The following is a 26,526-nucleotide window of genomic DNA, read 5'->3' as shown; positions in this document are numbered from 1 at the left end:
TTAGGAGGTAGATAAAACTGTTACTCCCAAGTAAGCCCAGAGGAGTAAGTAAACTTGCCCCAGTTTACACAATCGGAAAGTGGTGGGAGTGGGCTGTAACACAGGCACCCTGTCCCAAGATCCTGAACTCTCTAACTTACTATATTTTATTTTATTTTTCTTGATTATTTTTCCTAAAAGCCCCTACAGATCAGTTATAATTATTTGTGTATTAAAATATAGCATATGTCTTCATAATACTGTTTGACATCAAAGCTATGTTTAAAAGTATATGAAATTGCCATTATTAAACCATTTTGACCTACAAAAATGGCTATTTCATATGGTTCAAGCTAATGATATATTTGAAAAAGCAGCCTGTCCCCAAACTTTAATTCCATTTACTATGCTTACAAAGCTATTGGTTTAAAATCTTTCTCCCCCATTTTTAACCACCAGACTCTTTTTAACTGGCTCTCCCAGGAATGAGACATATTAGTAGGAACTGGAAAGACCATCAATTTTCTCACCATGTAGACCTGGATTCTACATATTTGGCCAAGATCCTCTTGAAATCTTATTTTTGACAAAATGGGGTAGATAATACCTTTCTTATATTCTTTAGTGAAGACTGAAGTAACAAAAGATTCCAATGCCTTGCACATTACAGGCATATGGTATGCTTTCAATAAATATCATTATCCCTAAAAGAATTCAACTTAATCCTGCTTAGCATTTTCCTTCTATCAGCTAAGGTAAATATTTCTACACATTGAAATTATAATCACTATTTTCTTAATATATTTAGTAGTTAATATCTTTAAACAAATCAATCATTGACTAAAGGTGTTTTCTTTTTACAAAATTCAAATGAACTACCTCTCTGTAATCCAGTCATATTGAGTACCCTGCACTTTGCTTCCAGTGTACTTCAGTGATTGAATAACCTTGGTGAACATAATTGAAATGAAAATGTAATATTAATTTCTTAAAACATGACAAAATTATCTTTGAGTACTTTTGGCTTAGTCTTTTTTTTTGTTTTTACTCAAATTCTAGTTAGTTAACATACAGTGTTACTATAGTAACATATAGCTTCTTAAAACATGACGAAATTATCTTTGAGTAATTTTGGCTTAGTCTTTTTTGTTTGTTTTTATTTTAATTCTAGTTAGTTAACATATAGTGTAATATTGGTTTCAGGAGTAGAATTTAAGGATTCCATCAGTTATATATAATATTACATTTTTGATGTTTATTTTATTTTTGCTTTATTTTTCTCTTTAAGTATATTATATGTTATACATATATCTGTATATGTATATATAAAACTGCACATATCCTAAGTATACAGCTTGATGAATTTTCACAAACTGAACCAATACTCGGGCCCAGATCAAGAAACAGAATATAATCATTATTGCAGAAGCCCACCGGTGTACCCCTTCAAACTTTACCCCTCCTTCCTTACCAAGAAGAGCCAGTATCCTGACTTCTAATAGTACTATAGACCAGTTTTCCTTTCTAAAAAACTTTTGTACAGAGTTATAGAATCACATACTAATATTTTTTTGTGGTTGGCTTCTTTCACTCAACACATTCATGAGATTCATCCATGCTGTTGCCTGTAGCTGTTGTTCATTCATTCTCATAGCTGTATAGAGTTCCACTCTGTGACTATACTATAATTTATCCAGGCTTCTGTCGATTTCCATCAGATTTTTTTTTTTAAAGATTTTATTTATTCATTTGACAGAGAGAGAGAGACACAGCGAGAGAGGGAACACAAGCAGGGGGAGCAGGAGAAGTAGAAGCAGGCTCTCCGCCGAGCAGGGAGCCCGATGCGGGGCTCGATCCCAGGACCCTGGGACCGTGACCTGAGCCGAAGGCAGACTCTTAACGACTGAGCCACCCAGGCGCCGCCCCCATTAGATTTTTTAAATTACAGAGGGTCTCAAAAAATAATAAATTAAAAAAATAAATTACAGAGAGTCTCTGGTTGATTTACTATAGGTGTAAAGAGGCTAAAACATAACCTTTTAACAATGAAATATCTAGATCCCTCTCTTTTATTTTAATTCAAGTATAGTTAACATACAGTGTTATATTAATTTCAAATGTACAGTATGATGATTCAATAATGCTCTGCATGACTCAGTGCTTATCACAGTAAGTGCCCTCTGAATCCCCTTTACCTATTTCAGCCATCCCCCTACCCACCACCCCTCTGGCAACCACCAGTTTGTTCTCTGTATTTGAATCTTTTTCTTTTTTTTTAAATTTCTCTTCTCATCTTTGTTTTCTTTCTTAACTTCCACATATGAGTGAAATCATGTGGTCTTTGTCCTTCTCTGACTGACTTCTTTCACTTAGCATTATACCCTCCCAGCCATGTTGTTGCACATGGCAAAATCTCATTTTTTATATGGCTGGGTGATATTCCATTATATATATCTCCTTTATCCTTTCATCTATCAGTGGACTCTTGGGTTGCTTCTATATCTTGGTTATTGATAATGAAAACACTGGAAGACTATATGCTACAAAAACATAGGGGTGCATATATCTTTTCAAATTAGCACTTTCGGGTTTTGGGGGGTAAATACCTAGTAGGAAAATTACTGGATGATACGGTAATTCTATTTTTAATTTTTCGAGGAATCTCCATTCTGTTCTCCACAGTGGCTGTACCAATTTGCATTCCCACCAACAGTGCATAAGGTTCCTTTTTCTCCACATGCTTGCCAACACTCATTATTTCTTGTCTTTTTGATGTTAACCATTCTGACAGATGTGAGGTGATATCGCACTCTAGCTTTGTTTTGCATTTCCCTGATGATGAGGGATGTTGAGCCTCTTTTCATGTGTCTGTTGGCCAGGTCTATGTCCTTTTTGGGAAAATGTCAATTCAGGTCCTCTTCCCCTTTTTAATTGAATTACTTGATTTGAGTGTTGAGTTGTAAAAGTTCTTTATATATTTTGAGTATTAACCCCTTATCTGATATATCATTTGCAAATATCTTCTCCCATTCGGTAGGTTGCTGTGTCGTTTTGTTGATGGTTTCCTTCACTGTGCAGAGGCTTTTTATTTTGATATAGTCCCAATAGTTTATTTTTGCTTTTGTTTCCCTGCCTAAGGAGACATACCTAGAAAAATGTTGGTAGGCCAGTGTTAAAGAAACTACTATGTTTTCTTCTAGGAGTTTTATGGTTTTAGGTCTCACATTTAGGTCTTTTTAAAAAATCCATTTAGAGTTTATTTTTGTGCATAGTGTAAGAAAGTGATCCAGTTCTTCTGCAGGTAGCTGTCCGATTTTCCCAGCACCATTTGTTGGAGTTTAGATCCCTTTCTTAATGGAATTCAACAGATATTTTATTCATTATTTACTGAGTACAAAACATACTGATAGGCACTTCAGGGATTGTAAAGAAAGGATAACACTTCTAGTGGCTTAGATTCTAATGGGAGGAGGCTTTAGATAATATAGGGTTTTATAACTTCAGGCAACTTTTCATAAATACCTGTAGGGGATGAAGGTAGGTTGTACATGGTTATGCACAGGAAGGAGAAAAGGTGAATAAAAGAAACAGTTGATAGGTCTTCAAGAACATGTTAAAACATTTTATTAAAATCATCTTAAAAGGAAAATGCCACTAAATTTGAATACTTCAAATTTGAAGGGCAATTCAAGAAATAATATTGCTTCTATTACATAAAACAGTTAAAAAGTCCTTCAAAATATGATCAGTATTACAAGCCAACAATCTTCTTGTGAATGTATACTATCTGATACCTAAGTCACTGAGGTTAATCCAGCCAAAAATAATGTTGCATAGAAAGTACTGTTTTTTACTCAAAGTCTGTAGTAAAAAATATTATAAAATATTATTTTAAAATAAAGTATACCATAAAATACAGTTAATATATTATTTCTAAAAAGCAACTGAATAACTCCTAATATTTTTTCTGTGATTCCCCCATCATTTTATATACTGTACAGTAGCTCAACACGTATTATGTCTGTCTATAAATACCTGTATTATATTACTCGAAAATGCCAAGTCATTAATTCTTCAAACATTGGTTGGGTATCAACTAGATGAAAATCACTATGCTAGGAACCCAACATACAAAGATGACTGACACTGGGTACTTGCCTTCAAGTAGCTAGTGGGAAGACAGACTAAAATAATTAAAATAAGAGTATGGTCCCTGTCATGACACCAGTATGCACACGGGGATGGTGAGTACAGAAAAGGGACAGCTAGATCAGATCGGAGAGCAGGGGGGAAATCAAGGGACCCTTCACGGAGAAGATGACTCCTGAATGAACTCAGAGACTTAAAGGATACATGGCATGTAGTACTTTGGGCAATGTGGAGAAGGCAGATATTCCGGAGGGCATGAGTGTAAGAGAGAAGGTTGGGTGCAGCCCAGGATAGTTGGAACTCTGATGCTTTTTGGTATTTATGCGAACATGTAGCCAGGGGCCTGCCTTTGTGCGGTTCTCCCCATTGTTATTTTTAAAATACGAATCTATTTTTTATTCAGTATAATCAATCTATAGCTAAAAGTTTTTATTATTTTGTCACTGAGTCTTCTGGTATTCCAGTCTGTTAGCATTTCAAAGAAAAGTCCTTTCTGGAATATAAAATTCTGTGGTGTTTCAAATTCTGTAATCCTTCTAGAGTCTAGAACAAGTACCCTGCAATGTGAAAAGAATCCAGTCAGGTAACCTTAATCAGTTTTCCGGTTCTCCCCATTGTTATTTTTAAAATACGAATCTATTTTTTATTCAGTATAATCAATCTATAGCTAAAAGTTTTTATTATTTTGTCACTGAGTCTTCTGGTATTCCAGCTTCTGTTAGCATTTCAAAGAAAAGTCCTTTCTGGAATATCAAATTCTGTGGTGTTTCAAATTCTGTAATCCTTCCAGAGTCTAGAACAAGTACCCTGCAATGTGAAAAGAATCCAGTCAGGTAACCTTAATCAGTTTTCCGGCTTACCCTTGTTTTTCTTGCTAATGTAAAATGTAAATTACCGTGTGAGTTATGTCACTACAAAATATGGGTACTACTGAACTCAAGAAGTATATCCAGTTTTCTTTTTTTTTTAAAGATTTTATTTATTTATTTATTTGAGAGAGAGAGAGTGAGAAATAGCATGAGAGGGGGAGAGGGTCAGAGGGAGAAGTAGGCTCCGCCCCAAATGGGAGCCCCATGTGGGACTCGATCCCGGGACTCCAGGATCATGATCTGAGCCGAAGGCAGTCGCCCAACCAACTGAGCCACCCAGGCGCCCCTCCAGTTTTCTAATATTCTTTTAGCATTAACATATTCTTCTAATTGTTTGGAAAATATGTTTCCTACTATTAAGGAAAATTTTGTATCTCTCAGTATGGATACAATCCTTTATTAGTGGCAATTAGTTGTTTGGTATATTCAGTGGCTATCCCTGTGGAGATATAGATATGTCTTGTTTCTGAAAACAAATAAAGCATACCTATCTGAATCAAAGATAGAGTGCAGTCTATGAGCAATCGTCAGGATGGTACAGTCAGAGAACTCTTTCCTGATTGTGGTCTGCACCAAGTTATCAGTCTCAAAATCAATGGAGGCTGTTGCCTCATCCAAGATGAGAATTTTTGTTTTTCGAAGCAAAGCACGAGCAAGACAGACAAGCTGCCTTTGTCCAACGCTGTTAAAAAAAAAAAGAAGTAAAGTAATTTCTACGGTGGACTTTATGGTTACACACTTCCTGTTCTAAAATTCTGATTATATCACTACTCACTCTCTTTCTAAGTCACATATTCATTCATTCTTTTGTTCAAGAAATATTTATTTTGTCAAAAGAGACAAAAATCTCTACGTGGAGTTTACATTCTCGTGGGAAGACAGAAAAAAATAAACATGATACATGAGTAAAATGCATCGTAATAAGAATTCAAGCACACAAAAAGGGAGGGTATAGAGTGCGGGCCTGGGGTGGACATTTTAGATGGGCCTGCCAAAGAAACCCTCACTGGACTGAGGGCGTTGCCTTTTAATTTAATTTAATTTTAATTTAAGACCCTTTGGAAGGGGAGAGTGGGCCACGCAGATTTCCAGTGGAAACTTGTTCCCGGCAAAGGGAACAGCGGGTGCAAGATCCCTGAGGCAGGCAAGAGCTGGCCTGGCATATTCAGGAACCAGCAAGGAGGCCAATGTGGCAGAAACAGACAGAGGTAAGGAGAGCAATCAGAGAGACCAAGTCAAGCAGTGCAGGGCTTGAGGGGACCTAGCTCACTTTCCTTGGGTCTCTGACCACGTGAAAGGGACTGTCATTGGGTATCAGACAGCCATGAAGGAGAAAGGAGTCCTTACAACATTTTTAAGGAAGAAAGCTATTTGAATAGGAGTCTTCACAAAAGAAGAGTCAATTAAACAAACTTTCCATACCGGATCGTTCCTTTCTTCCCCCTTCTTTCCTTCACCAGAGGTTTCCCAGCCAGTGGTTACCATTATATTCCTTGTCCCTCTTCCCTAGAGGGAATCAGCAATCGTGCACTTTGAACAGACCAAAGGAGGTCCTCGGTGACTCAGGAGGAGCGACTTCTCTTTGAGGCTAACTCAAAGTTTCTAAGGAGCCTTGGAATGAGTAACTTGGCCAAGCTTTGTTCTTAGCAGCTTACCTGAGGTTTTCACCTCCCTCTGTAATCTCATGCAGCAACTTCTTGGGAAGGGACTGCACAAACTCTTTTAAGTGACACAGTTCTAGCACCTCCCACAGCTCGCTATCGGAATACTTGTCTAGGGGATCCAGGTTCATTTGAAGGGTACCAGAAAATAAAACAGGATCCTAGAGAATAAAATTGTCACCAGTAATCTTACTGTCTCATGAGGCACAAATACATTTTTTAAAAAATCAGATTCAGAAAATAAAAAGCAAAATGATCAAACCTAAATAGTTACAAAATTCACTTTATATTGAAAACAAAAGCAGAAGAGAATCAGGGTAAGCTGTAAGTGAGATTAAATCATTATACATTTCCTGATCCTCTTTTTCCTTCTCATTAACAATGTCAACATCAGCCACAATAATGATGATGGTAGGTGCTATCGGTGCCATTTAGTCAGAGAGAGAACACAGAACAGAATAAATGCAAACTATAGTATGTATATAATATTATCAATCAGCACACCAACTCAGAAAGATGGAAGTCAATATCCCCACTTAAAGAGACTGAACTGGAGGGTCCAAAGAGCTCGTGTTCAAAGCCACACAGAAGGTGAGTGGTTGAGTAGAATTTGAATAGGACAAGTCACGCTCTTTCCAATACACCAACATGCCTGGTGAAACTGTATTTTACTACACCTGTATTTATTTGTAAGAGAGGAACGACTAATATCTCTTTTCTTCATTAAATTTTTTTCCCTGCCGGAATTTCATTCAAATTTGCTTTTGAAGTAAATTCATGAATACGAGTATATGTCTAAACAATATGAAAAAGAGATTATATTTTAAGATATTTTTTCAAGGTAAATACAAAGGTATCTCATAAATACTCAGCTTAAATCTCTCAAACTCAACTGAATAAGTCATCTTTGACTGTAGGTGCATATTCTTGAGCCAATTTGCATATTTGTTAATGATCAAGTTCTTTTGATGCCATAGATAGACAAATCAAAGGACTTGAAAAAAATGATCTAACTGAATTATTGTTCTTTTCATCTTTTAAAATGTTTTCAAACTTCAAATCAAAGAGGCAAAATTCTACACTCCCTCTACCAATTAGGCAAAAGCCTCAGTATTTTTTTTCTTTCAAAAAATACCAAGGCATTTCAGTCTGATCTCTTCATTCAAATTTTGTTTGCATTTACTATTATGAAGGAAACTTAGAGCAACATACCAGTTTTTCAAATGGATAAATGCATTTAGGAAGAATGTTTTAGAGTAAGAGTATTTAATAGGATTCAGTTATGTAGTGATTTTTCATTACACATTCAAATGCTCTGGCTTCTAAAAATGAATTTGGATGCTTGGAAGGAACACATTTAAAAAAAAAGAAGATCAACTAAAGGGAGTTAAGAAAGTCTACTGACAAAATAGACTCTACCTGTGGAATAATATTAAGTTTGCCCCGAAGGTCATGAAGTCCAATAGTGGATATGTCAATACCATCGATAATAATTTTGCCTCCTGATCTTTCCACAATTCTAAATAGACAATTTGAAAGTGTTGATTTGCCTGCTCCAGTCCGTCCCACAATTCCAATCTGTAATGAAATGATCATAAACAGTTTGCACTGTGCTTTTGGTAAGGGAATGGGACCTTTGCGCTGACAACAAATACATTAGGTATCGGGTCAGCAGGATTTAATTTTGCCAAACAGAATCACCCTGCCTGGCATGGCAGACATAATGTTGACTTCCAAGGATCAGTCTTTATCCAAATACTCATTACTCCCTAGAAAGGCTCAGGTTAATATGTGTCTTTTCTCTACTTTTGAGTAATTTAATGAGCACCTGACTAGAGCATGCCAGCAGCCCCAGGAAGAGCAAACCACCCCTGAACCATCCTGGGACTAGCTATTCAGAGTGCGGCCAAAGATGACTCTGATAATAGGGTGGTTTTCTTGGTCCTTTCAAAATGAGGCTTCTCTACTCTCCTTCTCCAAATAAAACAAACAAACAAACAAACAAAGGGGACAGGAACTCTTTGCCAGGATAGAAAATCCAAAGGGATGTTTGTAAATTTCCTTGGTGTATCAAAATAACTCTGGCATTAAAACTATTGAGGATGGCTATGGGTAACATCTGAGGATCTTAGATTCATGGACAAAATAATCAACTTGTCATAAACATCAAGTGACTGCACATATTCCTCTGACCATGAGGACTAAAGCAATCCCTCTGGGTGCTGATTTGTGTCTTGGTTTTAATGGGCACATTAGGCAGAGAAAACATTAAGGAGGTTGGTTTGCCCTGATAAAAGATCTTAAATCTTAAATCTGACACACTATACCAGAAACATCAGGAATCTGTTGAATTAATTGGGATAATCAAAATTGCACAATGACTTCCTTTGTTCCAAAGACAATTTTTATTCTTGATGTTACTGCAGTGGACATGGTTTAGAGGGTTAGAAAAAGAGATGTTTGGGGTTATAAAAGCCCGGTCTTTGAAAAAGGAAAAGTAGGTCACTGTTGTCAATTTTTTTCTTCATTTTTTACTTTTATTTACTTGTAAAATCTTCCTAAGGAAATAATGTGTTTTCATAAAACATTTTGAAAAATGGGAGAAAAACTATAGCAGTGGAAATTATTTACAATCCTGTCACCTGAAGAGAACCACGATATATGCTTTACTACTGTTCTTCTAGGATTTTTGCTAATGTAGTCTACCTGTTTGCTTTTTTTTAAAACAGAAAACTGATATACTATCAACAGTTTTGTATATAGCTTTTATTAACCAAATTACATCTGAAGTGTATTCCTTTCTCACTAATAATCCCAGAAAACATGGTGTCAATGACTACACAAATATTCTCTCCTATAGATTTACTGTATTTTAGGTAACTTAATTTTATTGTCTTATTATTGCTTTTTACTTAATAAAGGAAGTAAAAATAACGTATACTACTACTAGGTATATATCCAAAGGAAATTAAATTAGTATCTCGAAGAGAAATCTGCACTCCCATGTTCATATTCCCAATAGCCAGGATATGGAAACAACCGAAGTGTCTGTCCATAGAACGGATAATGAAAATGTGTGTGTATATATATATATATACACATACACACACACACACACACACACATATATACTGGAATAATTCAGCCATAAAAAGGATGGAAATCCAGCCATTTGTGGCAACATAAATGAACCTGGTGGACATTATGCTAAGTGGAATAAGCCAGATGGAGAAAGACAAATACTGTACTATCTTCCTTATATTTGGAATCTAAAAAAGTGAAACTCATAGTACCACAGAGTAAATGGTGGTTACCAGAGACTGAGGGGTGGGGAGAATGGGAAGATGTTGGTCAAAGGGCATGAACTTTCAGATGAATAAGAAGAATGTGTTCTGGCAATCTAAAGTATAGTGAGGTGACTATAGTTAATAGTACTGTATTGTATACTTGAAATTTGCTGAGATAGTAGATCTTAGGTGTTCCTACCACATCCAAAAAAAATCAAAACAAAACAAAAACAAAAAACCTTGTAACTATGTGAGGTGATGGATGTGTTAATCTGATCGTGGTATCATTTCACTATATATATCAAACCATCATGTTGTACACTTTAAATATATACAATATTTACTTGTTAATTATAACTGAATAAAGCTGAAAAAACAAAGTACGCTAAGATTATGTTTCATAATATAGTATGCACAATTTAAAAATACCTTTTTTTAAAGAGGAAAAACTTATTCTGTATATACCAACCACATGAGTTTATTACTTTTATATGAAATTTGAACAAAGACCATCTTATATTCAATACCATATCATAGTTTGACCTTAACAATGAATGAATTCAGATAAAAGGGAAAATGAAACTTCTGAAATATATATGGTACCTTTTCTTCACCATGAGTCTGGAAAGTGATATCTTGTAATGCTAAACCAAGATCATCTCGGTATCGAGCCTGATAATTAATAAATTCCACTATCCCTTTATCGGGCCATTGTGATGGAGGTCTTTTAGACATTATCCAGGGTGCCTTGAAACAAAGAAATATTATAATAACCACAAAAAAAATACCTTTTCCTCCAAAAAGTAATTATCATGCATATAAACAAAAGTGATAGAAAACATTCATGGATATTATGATCTCCTGAAAATAGTTTTAAATATTACCAACATAAAACTTCTCATCTAGTTAAAGAAAAGCTTAGAAATAAGTTTTTGAAGGTAACAAGGCTTCCCATCTCCTATACAGTTATTAAGAAGAATCTTCTAAAACTCTACAAAGTTGCTGAAGGTAACCTGTTTGAAATTTTAGCTGAGATGGGGGACAGTTTGTCATTCATTCATTGCCCAAATATTGAGTATTTACTATGCTAGTCAGTGCTTTAGTTGATGGAGATTTATCATTGAGCAAAACAGATACAAATTCTTGCCCTTACAGAGCATACAGGATGCCAGAGAGAGACAGAAGGAACCACACAGCATATGTAGAATGTTAGACAGTGATAAAGCTTCAGAGGATGGGAGATAGGCAAGGTTAGTGGTGGTGGTGTAATTTTACATAGGGTGGATAGGGAAGTCTTGGCTGGACATGATATGGGAACAAGCCACGTGGATATGGGTTGAAGCGCTTTCCAGGCAGACGACTAACTAACTATACGTGCTGAGGTCCTGAGACAGGGGCCTGCCTGGGATGTTGGAGGAACAGGAGGCAAAAGAGTGTGGTGTCTGGGCAGCGAGGTGAAGTGTTTTCATCAGAGGGAGTGATCACCAGTGTCAGAGGATGGATCAGGTCAAGTGAGGACTAACAGGAGACCACTGGTGATCTTGACAAGGGCAGGTTCAGTGGAGTGGTGGGATTTAAAGCCTGTTTGGAGAGAGTCCAAAATAGAATGAGAGACATATAGGCTATTCCAGAAAATTCTTCTGTAAAAAGGTGCAGAGAAATGGGGTTACAGAAGGGTAAACAGAATTATATGAACAATTTACTTCTTCCACATCAAGAGTTTTTGTAACAGTATTTGTCATACCTGCATCAAATTACATAAAGATGATTTAAAAAAAAAATGTGTGGGTGTATGTGCTTTACACATTTTATTGTTTTTTCAATATGAAAAGAATATATATTAAAAATTTGTATGTACATAAACAAAAAGTTTATATACAAAAGTATATATACAAAAAATTAGAAGATACAGAAAACAATAAAGTTATATAGTGGTCACCACATGGCAACAGACTGAGCAAAATGAATACTGATAATTGGAGGTTGTGAAGGTAGATTAATCTTCCGTGAAATTTGTGTGAAAAAGGAAGGTAAGACCTGGGGAAGAATCTAGGAGAAGATTCCAAATTTAAGTAGGAGTTGGAGGATGTAGATAATATTTTAGCCTATTTATAGGCAAGGGGGTCAGGGTCCTGAGATGTAGAAATTAAAGGAAGTGGTTAATGGAGCAAAGTCTGACAGAAGACATGAACAGATATTACCAAAAATATAAGTGGAAACTCAGGTTTCTATTTGAAGGAGGGACACCTCTTCCTGAGAGTCATAAGCAAAAGAGGAACATTTCATGATTCAGATACCTTTATAGGTGGATTGAAGAAGATAAAGAAAGTCAAGTCAACTTTAACATTTGCCTTGTTAATTCATGGAACTGGGAGGCAGAAGTAACCCAGATTAGTAAAATATGAAGATAACTCAAATATTATACTCTGCCAATAGTCTAATCCTTCTCCTTTCTAAATTATAATTAATTAAAGGGAACAAAACAGACTGATTTATTCTCCTCCTCCTTTCTATCCATAGAGACGTTAATGATGAGTAAATGGAACAGAAAGTATAAATAATAAAGATGTAGTTAATTTAAAAATTGCACAGACTTCAATTATGAAATGACTATACTAAGACACTTTTCACAATGTAAAATCCTCACGAAGTTATAATCTTAGGTTGCATATTTTACTCTACATTGGTAGAGGACAAATCATTGTGCCTTCTAAAAACAGGTAATCATATTTAATCTTTACAATACAACATATCTTCCAATTTATGTACTATTGCAATTTATTTAACTCTGATATTTTTTCTATTTTAGTGATCTATAAAATAATGGTGTATTTAACAGTAGATTGGGTTTTAATTTCATTGAAATGCTGAATATTACAACATGAATTTGGAAAAGCAGGTTTTAAGATTTATTTTTTTTTAATGTCAATTTAAGGTGCATTAAAATATCTTTTTTTTTTTTTTAAGATTTTATTTATTTATTCATGAGAGACAGAGAGAGAGGCAGAGGGAGAAGCAGGCTCCCAAGGAGCAGGGAGCCCGATGCGGGACTCGATCCCAGGACGCTGGGATCATGACCTGAGCCGAAGGCAGACGCTTAACCATCTGAGCCACCCAGGCGCCCGCATTAAAATATCTTAATCTTGCATCTATTTATTGGTTATTTAGGAGTGCTTACCTCTTTATCCATATTTTCATATTCACAAACTCTTTCAATGGAAACTGCATTGGTTTCAATTTCACAAGCTTTCCTCACCCAAAAATTCAGAGATTGAGTAATCTGGAGGAAAAAAAACCCAACCTTCATGAGTGGTTCTTTAGTCTTTTACATAATATTAGTAATACTTTGTAAAGTTTCACTTTTCATGGTTTTCATATGCTTTATCTCTTCTGATTATTCAACAACTTTAGAAGTAAGCATAAACACACAAGTGTTTAAGTATATTAAACTCATACATATCATAAATAATTGTTTTTTGGCAGAATAGATATAGTTCAACATATGTTGAAGGAGTCCCTGCTTGGTGCAAGGAATGATGAATACCAATATTGATGGGATCTGCTTCAAGAAATGTACACCCCGGGGTGCCTGGGTGGCTCAGTCAGTTAAGGGTCTGTCTTAGGCTCAGGTCACGATCCTGGAGTCCCAGGATCGAGTCCCGTATCGGGCTCCCTGCTCAGCAGGGAGTCTGCTTCTCCCTCTGACCCTCCCCCCCTCTTGTGCTTTCTCTCTCACTCAAATAAATAAATAAAATCTAAAAAGAAAGAAAGAAATGTACACCCCAAGTGAGAAAAAAGTTGTGCACAATATTACTTTTGGCATTCCTCATTATCGGAAGGAGGATTCTCCTAAGTTTTGACCACTACTGTCTCCTCTTTTTCTTTTTCTTTTCCTTTTTTTTTTTTTTAACTCTACTTTCTTCTCACCATACCCACAAATACAGATTGTAATTCAAGCCTAATTCTAAAAGTCAAAAAACTCTGCCAATTCAGTTTTTTCTCAAGTTTGGTGCCAAATCATTTGATGGCCAACCTGACTTGAGAACTGATTGGGGTTCTTTAAAGTCTTTATTTAACCTACTTAGGGTAAACATGCACGTATTTCACTGCAGAACAAGTAGTTTGATTATGGGGTTCTGCCCCAAACATTGACTATGGTATGTGTATCATATTTCCTTCCTACAAGCCTAAGTTCTGAATTCTGAAATGCAACTGGCCTTAAGCATTTTGGATAAGAGATGAAGGGTAGGCACTCAACTCATCTAGACTTATCTTCTAAATAATGTGTAAGTATATTTAGTAGTTTAAGGAATATTCTATTTTACAAAGAGGTCATGAACACACTGATACACTAGTGCTTTCCAGTGTAATATAAAATAGGGCTTATTAGGGACAAACTTACAAGCAAAGAACCACCAGAGCCTATATTCTCCCCAGTTTGCATCATCTCCTTGGTTAGGCTGGGCAAACTGGAAGGACAGGCCACGGTGGAGAGAGGCCCTACCACTGCTACATTCTATAAATTTATAAGGATAGGAGAACAGGAAACTTCTAGGTAACTATGCAACCCCAGGAGTTTCTGAGTCTTCTAGCACTCAGCCTGTTGTTTCTGTGAGCTCACTTAGAACTGCTGAGCCAGCTTCCTGCTAGTAGCAACAGAGGAAGAAATGAGCCTCCAGGGCAATCCTGATTTGTCTCTCATTACTTAGTTAATACCATATAAAATTCAGACAGGCAAAGGAGAAGAGAGTTTAATTAACTGGATTATAAACATATCATATACCACAAAATCATTATTACTTACATTTAGGGCATAGGATATGGACAAACCAACTATTGCTGAATCTATAGAATTGCCAGCCAGCACAGTAAGCAGTGCAGCAAAGAATACCATTATGTTGCCAAGGAATTCAAGTCTAACAGACAGCCACCTGTGATAATGGAAGACACTCCTCAGCTGAGATGCAAAAGTTTTGATGCACTTAGTATGAACTCTCCTCTGGGAAATGAAAATGTAAACATCAATAGCTGCTTCCTTTTTTTCCTCACTTACTTAGAACTCAATCAAAATAGGATCGTTGCAGTGATGATAGATTAAAGGATTCCCTCTACATAAAAACACACTTTACTTTTGCAGAACTTTGCTTTTAAAACTTAATCAGAATTAAAAATCAAAAAAGAACACCAGCTAAAATGATGCATCATATTTTAAAATCCTATTGGAAAATCGATCACCTTTCCAATTACATACCCTTTTTTACATGATAAAATTAGTCTCCAAAAGTTAAAACATGTCCAGCTACCATTTAATATTTCATTTTTCTCCTTTATGTGAAATGATAACCTCAAATTTAAAATATAAATTATTGTATGTAAATAAAATATATTCTACAAATACAAAATATAACATAGAGTCATATTATTAGTAATTCTAATAGCATCCTATATAACCCTCAAAAAGTTGGGACCTGGGGCATCTGGGTGGCTCAGCGGGTTAAGCATCCAACTGTTGGCTTTGGCTCAGGTCATGATCTCATGGGTCACGGGATCAAGCCCCGCATCAGGCTCCATGCTCAGCGGGGAGTCTGCTTAAAGATTCCCTCCTTCTGCCCCTCTCCCCACTCATTCTCTTTATCGCTCTCTCTCAAATAAATAAATCTTTATTTTTTAATTTTTTTTAAAGATTTTATTTATTTATTTGACAGAGAGAGCACAAGCAGGGGGGAGTGGCAGGCAGAGGGAGAGGGAGAAGCTGGCCCCCCCAAAGAAGAGGGGAAGCCCTGTGCAGGACTTGATCCCCAGACCCTGGGATCAACCAACTGAGCCACCCAGGTGCCTCAATAAATAAATCTTTAAAGAAAAAAAACTTGGGACCTTATTTTCATGTAAAGTAGCATGTACTTTTTATTTGAATATAAACAGATGCACTTTAACTTAAATGTATATTAAATATTAGAAACATTTAAGGTTTTCTTCTTTTTTTAAATAATTTGATAAAATGCCATTACAAAACACTCTTTCCCTTTAAAAGTTAGTGCACAAGACATCTAAAAAGAGACTGGTCTTGAACTAGGTATACTGATATGACTTACCTGTTTGAAATTACATTATTGTAGAAACAGACCAGGTTCTCATTCACCACCTCTTTGTTTTGCTGGATGAACCTCTGTTCATGTCCAAATGCCCGGATAGTGGACACCCCTGATAAAGTCTCACTAAAGTGTGAAATGATAGGAGAGCGAGATGCTCCTGCCAACCGTCGAATCTGCCGAGAACTCGCCACATAGTATCTCTAACCCAAAGACAGAAAGAGGCAGTTGGAAAGATGTAGCAGAAATTGCTTCAATGGTGTGAAAATGGCAAGACATTTAAGTGACCCCAAGAAGTGAAGTTCAAGCTTTCACTCCAGTACCTGTGAATGTGGCCTTATGTGGAAATGGAATCTTTGCAGATGTCATTAAGGATCTCTAGATGAGATCATCCTGGATTTAGGGTGGGCCTGAAGCCAATGCTGAGTGTCCTTGTAGGAGACAGAAAAAGAGAAGACAAAGACACAGGGAGAAAGCCATGTGAAGATGAGACTGGAGTAATATGTGCATAAGCCAAGGAAAATGCCAAGGATTGCTGACAGCCACCAGAAGTTAGGAGAGAAGCATGAAACCAATGTTCCCTCAAAGGCTCCAGAAAGAACCAATCCTGCCTATACCTTGATTTTGAACTGTTAGCCTCCAGAAATGTGAAAGAATAAAATTTCTGTTGTTTTAAGCTACCAAATTTGTTACATACAGGAGCCTTAAGAAATGAATACACGCTTGGAACAGTAAAAAGCCCAAATTCTGGACAGCATAACTAGAACAGAATTGGGCAAAGCTCCACTTCGATAATCCTTTCATACAACCATTATTGAGTACCTACTATGGAAGAAGCTCTATGTCACAGGTTGGAAATGTGACTAGGGAGTTAACGCATTAAATGAAGGAAGTCAACCAAGTGTACAAACAATAGTATTTTTGTACCTAAATATAATCATGAGGAAAAATTTATTTATTTATTTATTTTGTTGACAAAAAAAAAAAACCCACCAGTGCAGCCATCAATACAATTGGCTAGTTCTCCTCTAGCTTGGTTGAGACTAGTTGGGATGAGTGGAGACTGGAGAGCTGGAGGGAGCATGCCCTGAGTTAACTGGGCCATCATTCATAGCCCCAGATAATTGCTACAAACTGGAAATGAAAATCAAGAGTTTCCACATCTTGCAATCTTTTCAAGAAAATCTTTGGATCTGGAGTTTTACATAAAATCCCTGATTTTAAAATGTCTTCATTTTGGTAAAAATGAACAAGCTGAGCAAAAACCCATGTGAAACTACATGTCAACCTGCAGTTGACTCTGCTCTGTGCAAGTACCCTGGAGAACACAGAGGATTGTGGCATTCTGGGACTTCAAGGGGACTTAATATCATAAAGAAATTTTGACTCTGGGCCTCACCCTGATAGATTCTTTATTTCCTCCCAGTTTTATTAGGATGTGATTAACAACAACAACAATAACAATACACACACACACACACACACACACGTTGTAAAATGTGATTTTTTAAAAAAGAGGTTCAACTAGAGACTCTGATTCAATACGTCTGGGGTATGGTCCATAGGTCCAGGGCCCATCCTTTGAGTAGCACTGATATAAAGCAAATCTCGTCTTTTATAGGGGAAAGCAAGGAAGCCTGGAAACGGAAATGATGTGTCAAGCATAGGAATCAGGGAAGTAGAATTTGAGGCTCTTGAATTCCCATTCAGGGCTCATCCTATACAGTGTCCCCTAACAAGATATGGTTTCTGGACTCATTTCCACTCCTGGTCATCCTATTATAATTTACCAACCACAAGACTATCACATACATTTTCATTTGTGATAGGAGAGTTTTTTTTTAAGCAGATACGATTGATTCTCAATACCATCCCTCATATTCTAAATTTTTTTCTTTTAGCTCTAAGACATAGTGTCTTCCCTGGAGGACTTACAGTCTCATTGGTGAGACAATTTGTAGTCTAAAAAAATAGCTTACAATACTACCTGTATAATAAATCCATAATTACCTGGATGAATCTGATCTCTTTGCACTATTCTGGTAGAGAACACTTCACACAGAAATGAAAGTAAGTAAGATCCAGTCAGGCAGAGAGAATAGGGAAAACATAGGAAGTAGGAGGAATAATAATAGCATACGTGTAGAAATGAGAACATGATTAACATTCTGGTTTGGGCAGATTAAACTCCAATATGAATTTTAAAACTTTAGTTTGGGGAAAGCATTGAACTACAAGAACTGCATCCTTTTATGTAAAGAGCCTCAAAATACTTGCATTTTTAAATTAAATATGTGTTAAAAAATTTCCTTTTACACTGTAGCCTCCCAGGGACATAATCTTGGAATGTGGCTGACCACATTTTAATTGGAATATAAAGATATGTATCATGAGAGATCTGTTTCCTTCTTCTAGGAATCCTTTGCTGATATTAGGGATAACAGGACAAAAAGGCCGTTACCGGTTTCTCTTTTGGATTTACAGGCAAATTCACTGTCTGCTAAAATGTAAATACCATATAGATTCTGTGGTGGCCTTAAAAATGCACAACTCAGTTCTGCTGCGGCAGGCGGCACAGCTGACTGGCAGCCCAGCCACTGCCCCTCTGGATCTACTACTCTATGAGCATGGAGGCCATGTTTCCCACAGGTTGCTTCCAGCCAATGACTGAGTATGGCAGGGGTGCCAAAGCAGGCCCATTTCAGGGACACGTGGGACATTGCAATGGGCGACACTGCTTGTAGACGTCCCATTCATGCAATGAATCTTTCATGGACCTGTCCCGTAATCCAACATTTTTCCTACCCAATCCTCTTCTCTCCCCTACCAGAATCAGACCTGCATCACTGTCTGAGAGCTCACCCATCCTTCTGCTGGCTCCCTCTCCTTTATCTTTTACAGGCATTCCCTGGGAACTCTCTACTATATGGAATCCTTTCTTGGAATCTGCTTTTTGGAGAACGTGAACTAATGGGCCATTGAAGTGGGTCTGAACTTGAACCCTTGACTGTGAACTTATGTTATTAATACACATAAAAATCCAGGTACTTACCTGTATAGTGAAATAGAGGAACACCAAGGGAATAACCCCCAGAATGAAGAGTGGTAAAGCTCCCCCAATGACCAAAACTGTTCCAATAACATCCAATGTGCAATTCACCCAGGTCCGTAAATAGTAATGGAAACGTGTATCAATTATAAACATGTCCTGAAAAAAATGATATCAGGTCACTTTATTTTTAACTTTTCATGATTTAAAATGAGGAAAAGAACAAATATATTGTTTAATGTAAACATTTTTTTAAAAATTACCCAGATGTGACAATCTAATGATCAAATAAGTCTAACTACATGGTCTTTGCCCTCCCCAATCCACCCTCGTATATTTTTCCCCTGTGGTGAGTTGTAATAGTTAAAAACACATTCTGGTAACAAATGACCATGATCAAGCAATTTGCATTTCCCAATGACAACTACACAGCACTTAGTTTATATGACTAATGTCAGACTCTGCTTAAAAACAGAGTCCAAACCCCAGTAGTTGGGTGTTCAGGGGCATTGGCCTACCACTATCTACTACTCTGTAAAATACTAGTGAGCCATTCTTATCCACTGAGAACATGTTCAGTGGTCTTTTGGGTAGCTGGATCCTGTCAAGATTCTAAGAGGCAGGAAAACAAAATAATTTTCATTTGCAATATTAGAAACTGAAAGATGGAGTGGACAATGAAAGAAGATCATAGGAAGGTCATGCATCAATTCACATATAACTTAATCAAATCTATGTTGTCAAATCTATGGCATAAGGTATGACCTAAGAAATTCCAGAGAGTAGGAAGATACCCAATCTAGAGAGATGAACGACTACTCAGTTCATGACAAAACTGACACAAAGAGTGGAGATGGAATTTTATTAATCTCAGTCTTGCTTTGGGAATTCTCTGATTATCTCATATACCAAATAGTATAAGAGCATCATATCCATATGAAGTTTTCTGCCTGTCTTTAGAACAACCTTCCCATATTCTCATCCGTTTAAGACCCAAGCATTTGACATGTTACTGTACAAAAGTGACAGTTATTCAGTAGGGTCCTAGAGAAATGTCCACTGAGAGATAAAAATGCTGAAGATCAAGTTCTTCCATACATTTGAAAAGCTAGCATGTACATTGGTATGATGAGGCAAGATTTAATATTCCACCAAACATTTATTACGCTAGGTACTTTCACTTTGATTTTCATGTTTTATCCTCACTTCCCCCCATACACACACCAAAAATTTTTTACATGTACACACAAATATATTGGCATATTTTACAGTTGTGGGCTTGTACTATCTGATTCAGGAACCACTAGCAATATGTGTCTATTGAGCCCTTGAAATGTGCCTACTGCAAATTGAGATGTGCCATAAGCAAATAATACAAATCAGATTCTGCAGACTGTGTAGAAAAAAGAATGAAATATTTAGTTAATAATTTTAAACAAGTTTAAATGAGTTTGAAATGTTTCAGACATTCTATGTTAAAATATATTACTATAATTAATTATTTCCAGCTGTCTCTTTTTACTTCTTTATTGCAGCTACTAGAAAATTTAAAATTACCTATGTGGCTTGCATTACATTTCTGTTGGACGGTGCAATTTTAAGTGTTTGATAGTAAACACCAGGAGGGAAACTCTGTAGGTAAGCAGAGACACTCTGGGAAGCCCCACCTATCCCCCATTCACCAGAAGTGAGCTCACAGTTTTCTTAAAAGCAGAATGCTTAAAATCCAGTTATCTTCATATAGACTTGTATTTTCTTTACTTTCTCAGCCCCAACCAGCGATTCTCAAGCTAAATGTATGTAAGAATTGGAGTCGTAGACACCAGAGCACATATGCTTTTTGGATCCTTTCAGCAATTTTCAAGGGTTATTTTGATTATGTGTGTAAGATGTGGTGCTGCTATACATCAACTATAAATGTCCCAAGAATTGTAAATAAAATAGTAAGGAAATCTATACGAAACATAATCCCATCTTTTCAGGGTGATATACATATATATATTTATATATATTTACAAATACTATTACAAGGTACTAAATATGGATCACCATTTTTAGGTATGCTATTCAATGAGGTGTGGCTTTACTGACCTTGGTGAACCGATTGATGATCTGACCTATGGGATTCGTTTCAAAAAACCTGAGCGGGAGGTGTAGCACATTATCCAATAGCTGAGTATGCAAAGTTCGAGATGCAGCCAGGGATCCTCTGGTGAGTATATAGGCTCCAGAGCAGACAAAGAGACCTAAACACAAAATCTTATCAGGGGTATGTTAACCTCTTAAAGGAATTTTGTACCTTAACTCACAAAAAGTTGCTTATCATAGGATTTTTTAAATGGAAAACTCAAAGAGCAAACTTAACAATGTGTAATTGTGGACCAAACTAAGTATAGATGTATATGGTGCATTGATAATAAATATACACTCTGATGGGTTGCCATCTCATCAAAGAAGGGCTCTCCTTATTCATGGGCTTAGATTCTACAGAAATGCACAAAACATAACAGAACCAGGTTCACCAGATACTAGCAACCTATTAATTTTGTGATGTCCTATGGGGCAATACGGTATTCACTGGTGCTGCTAGCCAAATAATTATAGTTCCCCTAGCTTCTAGGTCCATGGTAGAATTGTTCTTTCTGGGCTCCTTGTGATTTATGGGACCTTATGAAGAGTTCTGAACAAGTTGAAGGAGAAACAACACGTAATACCCGGTTACAGCACTTAATTGCTGGTATCAGAACTGCTAAAGTTTATTACCTTTGTACAGTGCCTGCCAATATTTATAATGGTGGATGGATTGCGTCTTCAACTTGGGTCCCAAGAATAAGGAATAAATTTTTTATTATTTTATTTATTTATTTATTTATTTATTTATTTGGGTCTATTAAGCTACTGAGATTTGGTTGGTGGAAGGGCTGTTCTTGCGACAACTGAAAAGGCAGACATACAAATAATAGACATATAGCTGTAGTGGAAGAGATTGGAAATAGTTATAAGCACCTATTGATGCTATAACAATATAACTATTGTTACCCTCATTTGACAAACTATGGTAAGAAAGAGACAAGCTCATAAAAGAGCTATCCATGTGTGAGGAGAAATGAAAGGACAAAAAGTTCTCAAACTGGAGAACTTGTAGGGCTGGAAGAAGACATGCTTTGTTACAGTGATTGGTCAAAGATGGATATGTGACTCAAACTGTTTCAAGGAGAGTAACTTCATGGATTTCTATGGAAGGAAGTTCTTTGCGAGAGAACATTTCCAACACCATGTGAAGCCTGAGAATTAAGCCAATGAGGACAACAAGCAGAGCTGATAAATAGAGTAGTGAACACTTCATCTGAGCACAGGGATGGAGTGTGTACAAAGACTATGCCTGGACTTTTCAGGTTGGGGAGTCAATAAATTTCCATGTTACTTAAGCTAGTTTGCTCTGAGTCATAGGGGATACACAATTGCTCCATTGTTCTCTAATACACAAAATTGCTAACAAAAGTGTATTGCCAATATGATTCTTATTCCTTTGTAAGTATGTGTAAAACAAAACAAAACAATGATAGTTGACCCTGACCATCTTAAATTATTTCAGCTAATTCCTTTATATTTTAAATAATAACACATGCTGCTGTTGAATGATTTGTTAGCTTCAAATATTTTCTATTTTTTTCCTACCTCACTCCCCCCAAACTTCCTTTTTCCCCTTTCAAAAACAGGTTGTCACCCTCTTTCCTCAAATAAACATTCGATATTTATATTGCCACTAAGCATACATTATGCATGAAGTTCACCACTCTTTTCCATATTCTTAGTTTCCTATGCAACAAGCACTAATTTATTCCCAAACACTTCAATAGTCAGCAAATCTCTTCTGAATATATTTCAACTCATCAGATATTCTATTATTTCCTTCATCCTATTTAGCCCCCTTCTCTTTGCAACATAAACTACTCTCTTGGAACCCCCTTTCTTTCCACTCTAAACTGGAATGGTTGCAAGATCAGACACTTGCATTCTTCAGTTATGGGAAATGTTAAGTATTATGAATTTGATCATTTTCACTTGCATTTACTGAAAGACTTATGTGAATGTTGAACTTCCTGGATTGTTCCTCTCATTTTCTTATTTATCATTTTTTCATCTCTTTTCGATGGTATACATCTGGAATAATTTCCTGTAATTTATCTTCTCACAGTTGTTCAAACTCTTTATTTTATTTTTTTAAAAATTTTTATTTATTTATTTGACAGAGAGATAGCGAGAGCAGGAGCACAAGCAGGGGGAGTGGGAGAGGGAGAAGCAGGCTTCCCGCCGAGCAGGGAGCCCGATGCGGGGCTCGATCCCAGGACCCTGGGATCATGACCTGAGCCGAAGGCAGACGCTTAACAACTGAACCACCCAGGCACCCCTGTTCAATCTCTTTAAATTCCTTAAATGTTTCGAGAATTGTTTGTCTAAGATTGAACTTATTTCAGCACATTTTCACACTTGCTTTGTGGATATAATATTTTGAATCTCTGAAGACACTAATTTGACATTTTAAGCTTCTATTTCAAATAGGATTATTTTATTTCTGGACTCCATTGATTTATTTATTAGCTCTTATTTGTACTGTTGGTTTGATTAAAATGCAAGGCCATCCATCATTATCAGTTTAACATATGAGATAAACACATGGTTAATTAATAGAGGTATCTGGCGTGGCTTCCTTCTGCTATTGCACACATTAATTTCCCCCAAGATTTTTTTCCTCTGAATGGAAGGGATTGCTTCAAATTCCACATAAGTGGACAGATGTGACACAGAGAGTCTGAATATTGGGATCCAGACTGGAGCTTTTCCAAAAGCCATTTAGGGAGGATTTCTTCTATGTAGGCCACACACACTAGGAACCCTAATTTCCTCTTTAGACATCAGCTTTCTAGTTTTCATTGTATTGCTACAATGCCAGTTGCTGTGAACATGATGGTGGTGATGGTGGTGGGTGTTGTAGGAGAGACTGATGGGCCAGGAGAACAATGGTCTAGTGAATTATTTTGATTATTTCCATGCAACTCAATCCTACTCTCTACCTGTGACCATGAGTTTAGTGTTTCTCCACTGCCCAAATGAACATCTCCCTCTTGTGTTATAGCTTCTCCCCTATCCATTTCTGGCTGCAGGTTCTTCTACCCTTGATCAACTATCAGGTTAATTGCTTATGTAGAAATTTATCACTCTGAAATCTTCTGAAGTCTTTCCTTTTATATTTATTCACTGTCATCTCACTGGAATTTTGTGAGGTAAGTAAAGTAGATGATCCACTCACTCATCTTAAACTAGAAGCAGCAGTATAGTCTTTAAACATTGCACCTTGAAAATAAGGTGCCTAGGGACGCCTGGGTGGCTCAGTCGTTAAGCGTCTGCCTTCGGCTCAGGTCATGATCCCAGGGTCCTGGGATCGAGCTCCACATCCGGCTCCCTGCTCAGTGGGGAGCCTGCTTCTCCCTCTCCCTCTGCTGCTTCCCCTGTTGTGCTCTCTCTCTCTCTGACAAATAAATAAATAAAAATCTTAAAAAAAAAGAAAAGAAGGTGCCTATATTTTTCACATTGGATTGGAGAAAGGAAGTTCCTAACAATGAGGCATAAAAGATAATAGATTGGGGATGTTTAGAGTGTCCTAAAGATTCTAAGGAGAATAGCTGGGACCTAGGAAGAAAATGTTCAAAACTATTTCTTGTTTAGAAAATGAGGTTAAAATTTTTATTATTGTTACAAAATATAGATCTAACACTGTGCTTTGAACTCTAGTTTCTTTTTAAATGTTAGCTTTCTATATTATTCATAGTAGGCCTGTGGTATTAACATGTGACAGACAATGCTGCTTATGCTTTAAAGCACTCCTGCCCTTTTTATTTTGTGAGCTATGATGATGTAAGTGAATACAGCCTGCTCTTCATTGTACCAAATTCTGTAAGATGCAGCTGTGGTCTACTGAAAAAAACAGAAATTACACATTTTCATTTCTTAGGCTTACCCACTTACAGAAAACTTATAATTACATGTAATAAATAAGTCTTCAGAAAAATTTTAATTTTGCAAAAAAATTAAAAATGAAAGAAAAATTAGAGAGGATTCTTATTCATTCATTCATTCATTCATTTAAAGTAGGCTCCACACCCAGAGTGGAACCCAACATGGGGCTTGAACTCATGACCTTGAGATCAAAACCTGAGCTGAGATCATGAGTCGGATGTTTAACCGACAGCTACCCAGGTGCCCTGAGAAGATTCATATTTTAATGATTGAAGACCACTCTACACAAAGATCCAATCGGGAAAAAATCCTTTTGATTATACTGCATAATCTGTTGCCTCATTACAAAATATCTCCTATATCTACTGATAGTTAATTAAAAATAAGAGAGTCTCTTCAACAAATGGTGCTGGGAAAACTGGACAGCAACATGCAAAAGAATGAAACTGGGCCACTTTCTTACACCATATACAAAAATAAATTCTAAATAGATTAAAGACCTAAACTTGAGACCTGAAGCCATAAAAATCCTAGAGGAGAACATAGGCAGCAACCTTTTTGACATGAGCCATAGCAACTTCTTACTAGATACGTCCCCTGAGGCAAGGGAAACAAAAGCAAAAATAAACTATTGGGATTTCATCAAAATAAAAAGCCTCTTCACAGTGAAGGAAACAATAAACAAAATGAAAAGGCAACCTATGGAATGGGAGAAGATATTTGTAAATTGCATATCTGATAAAGGGTTAGCATCCAAATTATATGAAGAACTTACAAAATTCAACACCCAAAAAACAAATAATCCAATTTAAAAATGGGCAGAAGACACGAATAGACATTTTTCCAAAGAAGACAGATGGCCAACAGACATATGAAAAGATACTCAACATCACTCATCATGAGGGAAATACAATTGAAAACTACAATAAGATATCACCTCACACCTGTCAGAATGGTTAAAATCAACTATACAAGAAACAACAGGTGTTGGTAAGGATGTGGAGAACAAGAAAAAAATCTTGTTTCACTGTTGGTGGGAATGCAAAGTGGTGCAGCCACTCCAGAAAACAGCAAAAGGTTAAAAACAGAACTACCCTATGATAGAGCAATTGCATTAAGTACGTACCCAAAGAATACCAAAATACTAATTTGAAGGGATACAACACATGCACCCCACTGTTTACAGCACCATCACTTACAATAGCCAAATGTCCATCCACTGATGAATGGATAAAGAAGTTGTGGCGCGCACACACACACACACACACACACACACACACACACACACTGGAATATTACTCAGCCATATAAAAAAGAATGAAATCTTGGGGCACCTGGGTGGCTCAGTCGTTAAGCGTCTGCCTTTGGCTCAGGTCATGAGCCCAGGGTCCTGGGTATCAAGCCCCGCATCGGGCTCCCTGCTCA

General features: G+C 36.7%; 1 protein-coding gene across 6 annotated transcripts in view; it reads right to left on the bottom strand.

Annotated features, from left to right (window-relative positions):
• Window positions 1–2,720: 2,720 nt before the first annotated feature.
• LOC102742235 (multidrug resistance-associated protein 1-like) overlaps window positions 2,721–26,526 on the bottom strand; it is a 90,921-nt gene continuing 67,115 nt past the window's right edge. For 5 of the 6 annotated variants that reach the window (XM_081798747.1, XM_081798770.1, XM_081798737.1 and 2 more), the window contains 10 exons: window positions 21,175–21,329; window positions 19,087–19,242; window positions 16,038–16,237; window positions 14,750–14,876; window positions 13,124–13,225; window positions 10,549–10,692; window positions 8,078–8,236; window positions 6,653–6,819; window positions 5,485–5,679; window positions 2,721–4,935 (listed from right to left, as the gene is read on the bottom strand). In XM_081798747.1, the coding sequence (XP_081654873.1) occupies window positions 4,809–4,935; window positions 5,485–5,679; window positions 6,653–6,819; window positions 8,078–8,236; window positions 10,549–10,692; window positions 13,124–13,225; window positions 14,750–14,876; window positions 16,038–16,237; window positions 19,087–19,242; window positions 21,175–21,329 (1,532 nt within the window). In that variant the 3' untranslated portion in view covers window positions 2,721–4,808. The remainder of the gene's footprint in view (window positions 4,936–5,484; window positions 5,680–6,652; window positions 6,820–8,077; window positions 8,237–10,548; window positions 10,693–13,123; window positions 13,226–14,749; window positions 14,877–16,037; window positions 16,238–19,086; window positions 19,243–21,174; window positions 21,330–26,526) is intronic. The other variant, XR_014138724.1, reaches the window with a different exon arrangement.

Source organism: Leptonychotes weddellii, chromosome 1, assembly GCF_054177405.1.
Source record: "Leptonychotes weddellii isolate Sample4059 chromosome 1, ASM5417740v2, whole genome shotgun sequence".
Taxonomy (NCBI): Eukaryota; Metazoa; Chordata; class Mammalia; order Carnivora; family Phocidae; genus Leptonychotes; species Leptonychotes weddellii.
This window is presented reverse-complemented; position numbering and strand designations above follow the sequence as displayed.